Raw genomic sequence first — 15,094 nt, forward strand, 5'->3', positions numbered from 1 at the left:
AGGACGCATCATGGTGACAGACAACGAGTTTGTGGCATGACCTTTTGAGATAGCCATGCATATTCACTCCCTTACCTCCTCGTCTATGTTTGGTGCTTGATTTAAAGTCTAAATTTATATGATAATTCTGCCTGAAACTCAGGGCGTTCAAAAGTCCTCGCTCTTTTATACCAATCTCTCCCTCGCGTACATACCCGTGACATACGTACACATACATACTTCATGTTGGTCCCACACATCCCCTAGTGAAAAATGTGTCCACTTTCGTGTGTTGCTTTGTTACTTTTACGCTTTTCGTGATAAACTTTACTGTTCATTAGTCGTCACATATATTCATGGGATGACTGTTTGGTCGTCTTTCCCCACATAACTGAATGCAACATTACAGCTTGTCTCTTTCCTATATATATTGTCCACTGTTCTGAAATCTTCCTCATATATACCCTAGAAATATCTACATTTGGTATTGTTCTCCCAAATATACTTCCAAAGGAACGAATGATATCAAACAAATGAACAAATAACATCCTCGACATATCTATATATGCAGGAACAGATGTTATCTTTTTCCCCCTCTCCCGCATGACCCCTTGCTGCAGTAAACAGCTCTTGCAGCAGCGCCACTAAGCAGCCCCTTCAACAGAAACACTAAATAGTTCCTGCAGCAGCGCCACTAAGCAGCCCCTTCAACAGAAACACTAAATAGTTCCTGCAGCAGCGCCACTAAACAGCCCCTTCAACGGCACCACTAAACAGCTCCTGCAGCAGCACTAGTGAACAGCCCTTGCAGCACTGAACTCACGATCCAGTAGTAGAGGATGTAGTGTTCGGAGGAGCCGTGTAGGTAGGCGTACAGGACGATATAGCAGTCGCCCATGAAGAACTCGCCGTACTGCTCCTCCGGCACGGGGATCAGGTCGAAGTTTTTAATTCTGCGGAGAAACGAGTACAGAAATAAAAGAGTTGTCAGTTCCGTTCATTTGTTTTTTCTAAGTTTTGGCTATTTAGATGTTGAAAATAACCACACTTTCTAGTGGAGAGAAAGATGATGAGATAATTTGTTTCGATGATGTTTTATACTGAATGTCTCTATACGTAAAATATTCCATGTGTTTCATCCCAGATAATTACATGACTCAGAGAGAGAGAGAGAGAGAGAGAGAGAGAGAGAGAGAGAGAGAGAGAGAGAGAGAGAGAGAGAGAGAGGTAAGAAATTGCAAAGATAACATAGGTAGAGCGGGATATATATATATATATATATATATATATATATATATATATATATATATATATATATATATATATATATATAAGATATTGGGATGAATATCATTATCTGACCATCTTATTATCTATCATATCTGAGTGACGAGACTGTGAATGTGAACAGCACAAAGAACTTTGAAGTGTTGTACGACAAAGTTCAAGGGAGATAGGGGGCGCTCTTTGAGTACAAGACAAACGCCTACATTCATACCTCCACACTTCCTTCTGTCCGCTGCCATCGTCCACCATCTGGGTCTTGGCGGCGAGCTCGGGCTGGGCGTGCAGCGTGGTGGCATCAAACTTGGTCTGTACTGTTGTGGCGATCTTGTTGGCTGTGATGGGCAGGGAGGAAGCAGGAGTTACTAGCGATTATAACTGCGGGAGGAGAAGGTGTTGGGGCAAGTGGTTGTCTGTGGGAGGGAGCAGGGGATACATTGATCAGTTTAACCGCAATGAAGTGTGAGTGAAGTGACATTTACAGGCGAGGAAATAGGAGTCAAGTGGCATTAGGGTGAGGAAGTGGGAGGCATTTATGGCGAGAGAAACTAGGTGTGTGTAGCATTGAGAGGTGGGTGAGGGAGGTCTGAAGTGGCACATGTTGGTGGTGCAGTGGGAGGGGTGGGGAGGATTTAAGCTGAATTTATGGCCAGCATATCGGGTTTGTAACGTTTCTAAGGGTAGAAATCAGGAGTGAAGTGGCATATCTCCTGTGGGAAGTAAGGAAGGGACATTGGTAGGTGATGAGATCCGTGTTTAAGTCACAAGTTTTTTTTTTTTTTCTGTGGAGGAACTGTGGAGAAATTTAAATACAGGACGTGTGAGAATCTCTGTGGTTCGAATTCTTACGCTACTAAGAGTTCAATGAACTAAAAATCAAGCATTCTCTATATTCACAGAGACCATCCTCAACATCGAGTGTAAGTCATCTGTGTAGGACGAAAATGAAAAGATCTGTTGGTGGCCTTGTACCACGTCCTCGAGGCTAGATCTCGACACTCACTGGAAGCTTGGCGGCCGAAGCCCTTGCTCTGGTCTTTGTCCTTCCAGTCCTTGAAGAGAGTCTTGAACTCGGCTGGCTCGCCGTTCTCCACAATGCGCGTTACCTGGGTCCTGCAAGTCAGGGATTACATTATAGTTGTAATCTTTATCGTCATTTCAGTTAGTAGCATAAGGATTACGAGTGGTATTTAAGGTCATCTTTAAGTATACCTATCACCTTTATCGCTATCAGCACCATCAAATATCACCATTATCAATCATGTTATCTAGTTCATGTACAATCAAGTTAAGGTTTTCTAATATTGTAACAAAAAAAAAATAACAAAGTAATATTGTAATAACACACGATAAGATCATAATCCATGTCTTTTTTTCTCTTCACCATACATATTGCATAATAATATGAACAAGTTATCGGTAAAATCAAAATAACATCTTCCTATATATATATATATATATATATATATATATATATATATATATATATATATATATATATATATATATATATATATATATATATATATATATATATAAGCCTTTCTCTCCCTTTCCCTCTACCTCGACCCCGATCCGTCCCTACACATCCCTTCCTCCCGCACTTACGTGGATGGGTATCCTTTCTTGGTAACAAAGCCTTGGGCGTTTCTCAGCGCCTCCTCTCTCTCCTTCTGCGTGGCCTTCTTGCCCACCCACACCCAGATGCCATCCTGACCGTTGTCGATTATGTAGGAGTCCTGCAAGGGTATATGCAGTCACCCACACTCAAACCAACCCGACTATTACGTAACCTCCACTGATAAGGTCATTGAGGTCTCAGCACACTCCCATCTTGATAATCGTATCCCTTAATCAGTGATTGATACTAATGCAAATCTAATCGTAGATTGATCCGTGTGCAGGTGTTAATCTATTACTGAAATTAATACAAATCTAGTCGCAGAGTGATTTGAGTGAGTGTTAATCTATCACAAAGCTTTGGCAATGATAAATATATGATAGATCTGAACATAAAAGTTATATTGCCAGTTATCTACTGTAAACACAGGGAGAGTGTGAGTATAGATGAATGCTATTCTCAGGTGTCTACATATGTGCAAACGTTACGTTTTACCAGATGGCTACCCTTGTGAACCCTGCGATGGATTTTAGGACAAATGTTGGTGTCTTGTCAGTGGGTGGGTGTGCACGAAGAGATGAATCAGATTAAGAGTGCTAATTTGCCACATCGGTAAAGCAACGAGGTGAGATTCATCTAAGTATTAGTACATCTCATATGGCTATGGGTGTACATTTGATGACTATGAATGTGAGGGAGGTACGGGGGTCTGACCTGAGTGTCCAGGTCGGACTGGGACAGTGGGCCGTTCTTCACCTCCATCACCTTGAGGACGCCAGACTCATCAGTACACCGGAAAAGCTTGAGCTCAGAGATGCGGCGGACCTGTGGAAGGACAAGTTTGTAGTTCATTCATCACACCAAGAGATCAGTTGTAGATTAGTATTTACAAACTCACAGACAACTAGCTGTTCATCCACTCCAAGGGGTTGTTCAATAAAAATGGGTATCTAGCTTACGTTAGAATATATATATATATATATATATATATATATATATATATATATATATATATATATATATATATATATATATATATATATATATTGGAAAGGATCACAATTTGCGCGGATCAAGATATTCCTATGAGTCCACGGGGAAAATGAAACACGAAAAGTTCCCAAGTGCACTTTCGTGTAATAATCACATCATCAGGGGAGACACAAGGGAGGAATATAACAGTCAGTTGATATACATCGAAGCGACGAAGCTAGATGCCATTTGGTATATATATATATATATATATATATATATATATATATATATATATATATATATATATATATATATATATATATATATATATATATATATATATATATATATATATATATTATCCCTGGGGGATAGGGAAGAAAGAATACTTCCCACGTATTCCCTGCGTGTCGTAGAAGGCGTCTAAAAGGAGAGGGAGCGGGAGCGGGGAGCGGGAAATCCTCCCCTCTCGTTTTTAATTTTCCAAAAGAAGGAACAAAGAAGGGGGCCAAGTGAGGATGTTCCCTCAAAGGCTCAGTCCTCTGTTCTTAATGCTACCTCGCTAACGGGGGTAATGGCGAATAGTATGAATATATATATATATATATATATATATATATATATATATATATATATATATATATATATATATATATATATATATATACATACATTAAATAAGTGAAGTGTTTTAGATATCTGGGAGTGGATCTGGCAGCGGATGGAACCATGGAAGCGGAAGTGGATCATAGGGTGGGGGAGGGGGCGAAAATTCTGGGAGCCTTGAAGAATGTGTGGAAGTCGAGAACATTATCTCGGAAAGCAAAAATGGGTATGTTTGAAGGAATAGTGGTTCCAACAATGTTGTATGGTTGCGAGGCGTGGACTATGGATAGAGTTGTGCGCAGGAGGATGGATGTGCTGGAAATGAGATGTTTGAGGACAATGTGTGGTGTGAGGTGGTTTGATCGAGTAAGTAACGTAAGGGTAAGAGAGATGTGTGGAAATAAAAAGAGCGTGGTTGAGAGAGCAGAAGAGGGTGATTTGAAATGGTTTGGTCACATGGAGAGAATGAGTGAGGAAAGATTGACCAAGAGGATATATGTGTCGGAGGTGGAGGGAACGAGGAGAAGAGGGAGACCAAATTGGAGGTGGAAAGATGGAGTGAAAAAGATTTTGTGTGATCGGGGCCTGAACATGCAGGAGGGTGAAAGGAGGGCAAAGAATAGAGTGAATTGGAGCGATGTGGTATACCGGGGTTGACGTGCTGTCAGTGGATTGAATCAAGGCATGTGTATGGGGGTGTGTTGGGCCATTTCTTTCGTCTGTTTCCTTGCGCTTCCTCGCAAACGCGGGAGACAGCGGCAAAAAAAAAAAAAAAAAAAAAAAAAAAAAAAAAAATATATATATATATATATATATATATATATATATATATATATATATATATTTCATTATACTCAATCGCTGTTTCCCGCGTCAGCGAGGTAGCGCAAGGAAACAAACGAAGAATGGCCTTACCTCCCACATACACTGTATACATAAACGCCCATACACGAACATATACATACATATACATTTCAACGTGTACATACATATACATACATATACATATACACACATGCACATATTCATACTTGCTGCCTTCATCCATTCTTGACGCCACCCCGCCACACATTTTTTTTCATACATATTCGCCATCTCCCGCATTGACGAAGTAGCGTTAAGAACCGGGGACTGAGCCTTTGAGGGATTATCCTCACTTGACCCCTGTCTCTGTTCCTTCTTTTGGAAAATAGGGGAAAAAACGGGGGGGGGGGGGGGTCGGTTTTCATGACCCCCTAAGGGTCGGATCAAAGTTTATGTCATCATACTCAAGAAGTCGTAGATTGGTGCTCGAGGATATAAACTATACCATGTCTGAATAATTGTAGTCACATAAACTATAAATATCACACACCAACACAGACCTAAAACCCGATCACAGTCATTTACCACCACTCTCCGTGTCCTGGTCCCTGGCAGTAAATGATTTACCTGCTTTCAAACACATGTTTTTTTTATCCAATTGTTTGAGTACTTATTCGAACCCCGTATTTCTAAAGATTTTTTCCTTTACTTGCTGTAAACTTAGCTATGTACTTCTCAGGGACATGACCTTACTAGTAACGTACTTTTCACTTCCTGTGATAACTACGGATTCGTCCGCTTAGCTGTTTACTTTATTTAATGTGTTTACTACGATTTTCTAATGTCACTTATTACAGTTTCGTATTCGTAAGCGACATACTTATCACATCTTTACGTAACTTAAGTCCTTGCTTCATTTCCGTGTTTATACGTGATGTACTTATCACACCATCGTCTTCGTAACTTACCACAATTTCGTCCACACATAACACGTAAGGTTAAGTCAAGTACTTTACTCCAGACTCGTTCGCACGAGCATCACACGTACTACCGACTCGTCCTTGGGAGCGTGGGAGGCCGGTATGACCTGCTTGTTGTTGAGCGGAAGGTGCTTCTCGAAGCTCTTCCTCTCCTGGTCCTGCAGGACGCTCTCCTGGCCGTCCTCCACCACCACAACAGTTGCGTCGCCATGCTCCGCCTTCAGCGTCGTCGCGAACTGACCCACGGAGGAGAGAGAGAGAGAGAGAACTTGATTAGGACCGATCCTCTGTCAAAGTTGAAATCCATAAGTCCCGAATGGCAAGCGATCTTGGCACTACGAATGCTTATCTTGGCACCACAGACAACCATTCAGACTATCATCCTGACAACACAGACACCCATTCAGACTCTTAACACCACAGACATCCACTCATATTACTATCTCGACACCTTAGACATCCTCTGAGACTCCAATCCTGGATTGGACACCCACTTCAACTCCCATCTGTCACCCTAAGCATCTTTCCTGCCACTTCAACTAAGCTCGCAATGAACCAACCTACTTAACACTCACACCTCATAATACTGGACACCAAACCAGGAAGACCACTCCCGCTCTCCTCTACCCTGCCACTTTAGATACCCATCTAGACTTCCACTATGGCGCTACTGCGGACTGTCACACTGTCAGCTTGAATAAGAGACTTGGACGCTACCAACCTCCGTCATGGGCTCCAATCATGCCACCCATTGACTTCACCCAGGATACCTGTGCATCATCGCTGGTACCTTGGATACCTAATCTGGCACCCTGGATATGGACGTTGATGCCAGGAACACCAGCACTAGCCAGCCCGGGCCAGCAACATTGGTACACACCGACCTCCCCAATCTGGCACCACCCGCCCTGGCATCTCAGACATGCCCTCAGAAGCCCAGAAGCCCAGGAGACCAACCTTGGCGCCCTGCAGCTTCTCCATGTTGTTGCTGTACCGTCCCGTCCACACGTAGATGATCATCTTGGTGTCCAGCACGTACACGTCCCCGTCGTTCATGTCCTTCCAAGAGATCTGTGAACACGTTCACGTAAAACACGTGGCAAAGATGATTACTGAGGACTAAGATCACAGCTTCCAAAAATCGAGCAAAAATGATAAATCTGGATTGACTGGGAGAGAAAAATATTAAACAACTACTGACTGAATGAAACTGATAAAAAGCATTATCAAATCACATTTGAAAATGAGAGAAAAAGTAAGTTAGGTTAATTCACCACATGTAAACTCATTACCACACAGAGGAAGGAGGTAAACACAAGAAAGACATACCCCAGCCGTCTAGACAATCTGTCTCATCATTGCACTCTCTCTTATGTGTTTATCCCACATCTCTTTACTAACTCCTTTTAACATTCCGCATGGCACCCGTTTCTTGACTCATCCCCTCACCTTCCCCTTCACCAGCTCTTCATCTGGCGATGGGGAAATATTCCCAGTCCGAGTTTAGAGCTCCCTTCGCTCAATTTGGTATACTCAACTGCCAGTGGGGGGGGGGGGGGGGGGCGCACTGTGAGTTTAAATCACACATGAGACGAAGATAAAGAAGACACCGCTACTACCACCACTGGAGATGAAGGGGGGTATAAAAAAAAAAAGGGGAGCAATAGATGCTAAGGGTCACAAGAATGACACGCACCTTCGGGAGTTCTGTGACGACTGTGGTCCTCTTGCCCTTGACATGGTACAGAACAGGCTCGAAGTCATCCGTTACCTTCTTCAGGCCGCTGGCCACACCTCCGCTCAGCAACCTGTCAGGCAGTTGAGAAAAGTCATCACGGCACATCCAGGACTCAAGATTTCATGTCATACAAGAGGGGAGTGCTGGCAGGTGAGACATGTTCGAGAGTTGGTACGTGATGCGTTCTCGAAGCTTCTCGAAAACTGTTAGGGCTAAGCCATCAGCTCACGTCAAGATTTTCAATTTTGCTTCTTTTATGTTCGTGACATTTAATCAAACTTCGTTTATCATAAGTTTATTGTCTTGTTAATCTTGGCTTTTAAAAAGTTTAAAGGTATCTTACGACAGTATAAAACGGGTGTATTCTTTTTTTTCTTTTTGTCACCGAATCACCAGAGTTGAATCAACTTTTCAGAACGACGGTAAGAGCACTCTGACGCTAGGGTATGATGATATCACTATCAAGCGGTCAAGCTCAAAGGTTACCGCCACCATACCCAAGGTTCGAAGCTTCGCACTGAAGTGTTTAAAATCAGCCTCGAGCGCCGTGATAATAGGCTTCCCACTATCTTAAAACGATCCAGATTTCAGCTTTCAAAAGTTCATTCTCAAACTGTTCATGACAAACTGTTCATGAGCCTCATGAATGCGTTAATGTACATCTCCATTGATACATTTCCGGTACTGGGTTAGCGGAAGATCAGTGAAAGTTTATGACTAATGTGTTAGGCTCGCTTCTCGGTATCTCGTTTTCTGTAAAGAATGTCTTCTTCATATTACTTCTTAGTATCTCGTTTTCTGTAGAGAATATATACTTCCATACTATGTTTCGAGATGAAAATCTTGCTTCCTTGACGGATACCATTAGAAATAGAATAGTGGGATAGTATATTTCTGCACGTTGTAATCAATGTTGTTTTAAGGTAAGCACACCCTAATGTAAGTGTTTATTACGTCAATATGAGTCCGGTGGCCGCGAGATGTAGGTAAGCACACCCAAATGTAAATGTTTATTACGTCAATATGAGTCCGGTGGCCGCGAGATGTAGGTAAGCACACCCAAATGTAAATGTTTATTACGTCAATATGAGTCCGGTGGCCGCGAGATGTAGGTAAGCACACCCTAATGTAAATGTTTATTACGTCAATATGAGTCCGGTGGCCGCGAGAGGTGTTTGTAGTGCCAAGTGTGGTGGACGGGAAGAATGTAATCCTGTGCCATAACTTTAATTTTTCCTTTTATGGTGATGGGAATGTAGTGTGCAGCAAGATCATGGGGGAGACAGATATACATACATAATTAAGAATACGATTTGAAAGGATTTAAACGATAGGTTATTTAGATGTGACTTACTTACCTGTAAGATTTAGATAAGGTTCAGCTAAGATAAACCAGTCAGGAAAAAGGGTTAAAAATCTACTGTTATTCCATAAAATTTCTCTTGAAAAGGAGACTCGCGGGTGAGTTCTTATAGGATATTCTAGAGCTCGTAAAGTACAGATACAAATTCAAATTTCACAAATCTTATATTCATGAGAAGAGCGACGGTGAGACCTGATTCCGTTCTTGAAGTACGCGAGGAACCTCTTGCTCTCGTTGGCTTGCACCTCCCTGTGCTGTACGGGGCCGCCCCCCAGCAGGTTGTCCAACTCCACCGTCTTGATGGCCGCCACCCCAGCCTCGTCCGTGCTCGTCTCGCACCCCAGCCAGAAGTGGATGTGGATGTCCAGGGGTCCGCGCGGCGGGTGCGGCTGTCAACAACAAACAAGACATCGCGTCGTTCCACAGTGAACCAACCAACGTTGTGTGTATATATATATATATATATATATATATATATATATATATATATATATATATATATATATACATATATAGTGCATATGAACGCGCACTTCCATATAAATGACAAACAAACCTCCAACAGCAAGGATCGAACCCGGGACCCCGGCGTGGCAGGCGAGAGTGCTGCCGCCCCGGGTTCGATCCTGGCTGTTTGGAAGTTTGTATGTGATATATATATATAACATCTTCCCACAGTGAACCAAACCACCAGCATTAAATATGTTCAAAAATGTAATGAACAATCGTCATGATGGAACATAACACACAAAACTCAACATGGGAACCCTTGGGTCACTGTAGATGCTGACCCAATAGTTCTACGATTGTAAACACTGTATAGAAAGCCTGAAAAAAAATACAGAAACAAAATCTATGCAGATATCGAGGAGACAAAGCGAGAACGCTTGTATGGAGACTAGGGAGTATGGCATGGGGGTGATTGCATGGTGCTGCTAACGGAGACAAACGAGTGTGAGAAGCACACACTTGTATTGTACATTATGACAGGCCCTCGTGACAGGTGTCAGCAGGGTCCTGTGTATGTGTTCGCCTCACATTTTTGTGTAGCTGGATCATATGCACAGCGCCTGACAGTACGGAGCCTACTGTGCGCACAACTAGTGCCTCACGTGAATATAGAACGATTTGCTGGGCGTGGGTCACTGGCCCCTAGTCGTGCTGACTAACAAGACCAGGTGTTACCCAACTACCTCCCCCTAATTCCTAGTTCCCAGTCCCCCTCACTGGATACATGAGTTGATTTCTTTCGATAAAGTACTATGGTCAGTATTGTGCATTCTGTTGGCATTTCTTTACACGAAAGCACCTGAAGATAGTTGCTTCATGAGCTGTTTCTCACCACTCTGAGGTCATTCTGATGATGACATACAAGTCTGTCATTACCAACTCTAAAATTTCTTTAACATCAAAATTTGCATCAACGAGTATGTCTATATCTACCACAAAACTTCGTTACCTCAAGAGCTACTAGAAATGGTAAGTCTACTTGAACTATTTCAAAATTGATCACATCCGTTTCAGAGTGAATTTCAGTCATACCAAGAACTCCACAGCCACTTTAGAATTTGTCCTTGCAAAACTTTGTCCCACTATAGCTCATGAGAGGGGCTACAACTTGAGTTACGTGTAGAGGAAATGTTCCGGAGGGGCTTACCGTGTCGTGCATGCCTGCAGGCTTGCCATACTCGGCGATCGACAGGACGACGTACGAGTCGCCCCTGTGGAACTTGCCGTAGTCATCACGCTTCAAGGGCACCAATTCCAGGTCCTGTAGAAGGACAGAACCTGTGTCAGGGTCGAGGGACAGGGAGAGAGCGGGTTTATCAGTACAGCGGAGCATCAGCGGTGTAAGGAGACACCCCAGGGTGGAGGGTAGGGTAGGACCACGGGGCAGGGAGCCGGGTTATACCCCAGGAAGTGAAGGGACATCCTAACAAAGGACAGGGGCGGGGCAGGTTGTAGGTGTGGTGGTGCTGTTGATGGTGTGGGGGCGAGACACAGGGACACAAGGAGGCGGAGGGACGTGAGGGGAAGGCTGCGACTGGTGGTGGTGCAGGTGACACACAGGGTAGGGAAGGGAAGGGGAAGGCCGCCACGAATGGCAGATTTATGCGCTTTGAAGGGCAAGAAGATAAAGAATGGCAAGGGGAAAGACAAAAGCCCTAGGGACAATGCGAAAAAAAAGAGAAAGTAGATTCAAGTAAAAATGAAAAGAGAAAGACAAAAGGGAACAAGAAGCTAATCAGTGACATAACTCTATATGTGACCATGACAGACAGCGAAATTCCTAAGGTCATTTTCATGAAACAGACCTGTGTGGCACAGCGCGTTACAAAACAGTCTACATCCCAGAGAGGAGAGCCTGTTGAGTTAAGCGTGGTACAGCTCGTGAGGCATAATATGTCTGGTCACATCAGCTGGACATAACAATGTCTGGCGGACATAACATTACTTAATCCTGTTCTAGACTACATTCAGACCGCGCACTGTCTTGTGTATGACGCAGACTATATCTCAATGTGTAGTTGACCAATCGTAATATATTTTCTGTGTGTTGTTACACCGTACACACGACTGATGAGTTTCAGGGATTAATTAATGGTCGCTCTCTACATCTCCATTGTAATAGCGCCTACACGTATCTACCCCATATGTAGAGACATGATAGTACATCAGTTTAACTCCATAAGCACGACGGTATGACCCTCGAGCACGACCGTGCGGTCAGTGAGCACGACAGTACTACGTCTTCCGGGGTATGATGGCCTGACCTTTGATCTTCACCTTACGCTAAAGACAAGTGCATTATACCCCACGGTCGCACCACCGTGTTCAGTGGATGCACTCGAGAGCCGTACCGTCGAGCTCAAAGGACCATACTGTCTCGCTCAGGGATCGTACCGTTGTCCTCACTAGCGATCAAACGCAGTAACGGTTTGACAATGAAAAAAAGAAAGAAGACATGGCTGGTGTGTAACAGCAGACGTCCATGGCAGGTCATGTGACGGCGTAAGTCCCAGGTCATTGACTCCTTTGTTCCCTCGTGAACTGCATCCGCAATGGTGTTGTCAACAGCTGCCGCCAAATACACACGCTCCTCAGGACTCCGCACCTGACACTCTTCATTCCCCGAAACACTTGCATGATATGGGTGAAATGTTCCGACTCATGAAGACCTGTACAGACCTGACTCTATCTGACGTGTACATCTGTCTGCAAGCGCTGTAGGAAAGGACTTGCGCATGGAGTCGTGTATTGTACAGTGAATCTAAAATGGAAGTGATGTGATATAATGAGATTATTTGCAAGAGGAAAAAATGAATGAATGATTAGTAGTCTTGGCTAGATTATAAAAGATTTAATGATAGATTTTGATTATTTCGTGGCGACGGCTAAGAGGCAAACTTTGGTGAATTAGTACAAGAGAGTGTGGGAAGTGTGTGTGTTGTAGCCACAGTCCACCAGTGGCTCTGGCCAGGAAAAGGTGTACCTTAAGACGACACACAAAAACACTAAGACCAACAGTGCCACACAGACATGTTCACTAGGATGTTGTACTTGACCTGAGGTGTTACGCTGCTCCTGTCCCCACCCCACACGTACACACACCTCTTACATGTGTTATTTGCTTGGATGGAACTTTTACTTAAACTGTAGGGACATGTCATATAACTCTACTTGCTACTACACTCATTGTGAATATTCCGACAAACTAATAACAGCAATAGAGTAGTGATAAAAAAAAAAAAAGGTTACATGTGGGTACAAACAAATGTTCAACCAGTGTTATGCTAACCAGATCATACAAGCACCATACTGGCCCTATACACATATTGTTACTCAGGATCAATGTACCTTTATCATTGGGATAATTTGAGAGTTGGCAGCATAAGCTACTAACGTGTACAGTATCTATTACAGCTGTTAAACTGGAGCCAGATGGCTGAGCGGTCCAAGGTGAAGAGGCAAGGGGCAGGCATGACTCACCTCAATACGCCAGATGAGGAAGCAGGTGGAGTTCTTGGGGATGTTCTTGAAGGCCGGGTCCTGGACCGGTTCACCCATCCTGCTGCACACAACACTCGTCACTACCAGCCAACACAACGTTTGGTGAGGCACACAACATGTTAGTGGGAGGTACGTGCATGGCACGGGCTACTGGCAGGATGTACCGTTAGTAACAAAACATATGACAGTAATAAGGATCAAAATGACGGTGACATGCAACAAGAAGTTAGTACAGTACACCCGACATCTTTAAGAGGATATAATTAATTCATGGAGCATAAAATTGTTGGATGAAGTGGGTAACATAACATAAGGGAACAGGAGAGGACACTGACCCAAAAGGCAGTCATAAGTTTGGAAGTTTATGAATGCTGACACCACTGCATACAACACCCAGATTTAATCTACCTTTGTAGTTTGCATTTGGGAACAACACACGTTCCCCAGCATTAATTTTCGCGGAAGATCTGAGCTAACAGTGTTATTATTTTCCCCAAGACTTTGTCGAAGCACCTCAGCTCACAGAAATCATGACCACTCCACAGGATTTCGTCTCTCTATTGCTCCTTTCGTAAACATTTGATCAGATTGCAAAACTAACCGTAGTTTTTTGAGTTAAGATGAAATGTATACCCTAAAATCTGTTAGGCAAGAAGGAACCACAGATGCGTCAGGCAGGAAGTGTTGTTAGTGGAGGGGGAGGTCCTTCCCGTGCTTCACAAGCTGCAGACGGAGGTCTAGACACCCCCGTGCAAGCAGAGGCAACAGTAGGAGCTTAGGTTTCCCATGGAGATCCTCATGTCAAGGTCAGACTGTAACTCATGAGTGATCATAACAACTGCGATCTCCATTATCGTTCCTTTATACAAAAAAAAAAAAAAGGCGATAACTGAATCGGGTCTTTGTGCTGCTCAACATAAGTACAGTCTCTCTCTCTCTCTCTCTCTCTCTCTCTCTCTCTCTCTCTCTCTCTCTCTCTCTCTCTCTCTCTCTCTCTCTCTCTCTCTCTCTAAATAAGATGTTTGTTAGCTGTATATAACTTGTCATACAGTAAGTTTCTGGCCAGTATATGGGCGTGGCACTCCCTACAATCAGAGGATATTGCTACTACGTGACCGTAGGGCCCAAAGCCTAAGACATATTGCCAGTGTATAAGTGAAGGACACCATACCTTGGACATACTGCCACGGTATAGGAGTTAGGACACTACAGCCGGGATCATACTACTGGTTTGTCGACATGGCACACCATACACAATATATACTGTCAGGCTGTGGGTATGGGACACCACACACATGACAAAATTCCACCATATGAGTCCAGGACATTCGACACCTGGGATGGACTATCAAGATGGGAGTCTAGGACACTTCACGCCAGGGACATAATAGCAAAATGGGATCTAGGACATTTTACACCTGGGAACTACGAGCAAGATGGAAGTCTAAGACATCTTAAATCAGGGTTTCAATACCAGGATGGAGGGTTTAGGACACTCCACATCTGAAACACTCAGGATCTGAGAGTAGGACACCCTAGATCTGAGACGCTACGAGAATGAGTCTCCTGGACACCAGACCAAGGCTTTAACCACAGGTCACGCCTCTTTTCCCTCAGGAGTTATGCGCCGTAGAATGCCTGGGGAGTCTTGCCTCCCAGACAATCAGCACACATCACCAGTAAATGTGGGGTCATCATGACGTACGAGAGGCGGGTACTACCTGAGCCACCTG

The 15,094-nt window shown here is 43.6% G+C and overlaps 1 protein-coding gene across 5 annotated transcripts in view; it reads right to left on the reverse strand.

Annotated features, from left to right (window-relative positions):
• Positions 1-15,094, reverse strand: part of LOC139752077 (villin-1-like) — a 49,990-nt gene that overhangs the window by 10,351 nt on the left and 24,545 nt on the right. For 2 of the 5 annotated variants that reach the window (XM_071667928.1, XM_071667930.1), the window contains exons 2-12: positions 13,341-13,419; positions 11,008-11,121; positions 9,543-9,739; positions 7,946-8,057; positions 7,207-7,320; positions 6,318-6,485; positions 3,599-3,709; positions 2,872-3,002; positions 2,267-2,376; positions 1,478-1,598; positions 803-932 (exon numbers count right to left, since the gene is read on the reverse strand). In XM_071667928.1, coding sequence (XP_071524029.1) covers positions 803-932; positions 1,478-1,598; positions 2,267-2,376; positions 2,872-3,002; positions 3,599-3,709; positions 6,318-6,485; positions 7,207-7,320; positions 7,946-8,057; positions 9,543-9,739; positions 11,008-11,121; positions 13,341-13,419 — 1,387 coding nt within the window. Of the gene's footprint in view, positions 1-802; positions 933-1,477; positions 1,599-2,266; positions 2,377-2,871; positions 3,003-3,598; positions 3,710-6,317; positions 6,486-7,206; positions 7,321-7,945; positions 8,058-9,542; positions 9,740-11,007; positions 11,122-13,340; positions 13,442-15,094 lie in introns of all 5 variants that reach the window. The other 3 variants (XM_071667927.1, XM_071667929.1, XM_071667931.1) reach the window with 2 other exon arrangements.

The sequence above is a fragment of the Panulirus ornatus genome, chromosome 12 (assembly GCF_036320965.1).
Source record: "Panulirus ornatus isolate Po-2019 chromosome 12, ASM3632096v1, whole genome shotgun sequence".
Taxonomy (NCBI): domain Eukaryota; kingdom Metazoa; phylum Arthropoda; class Malacostraca; order Decapoda; family Palinuridae; genus Panulirus; species Panulirus ornatus.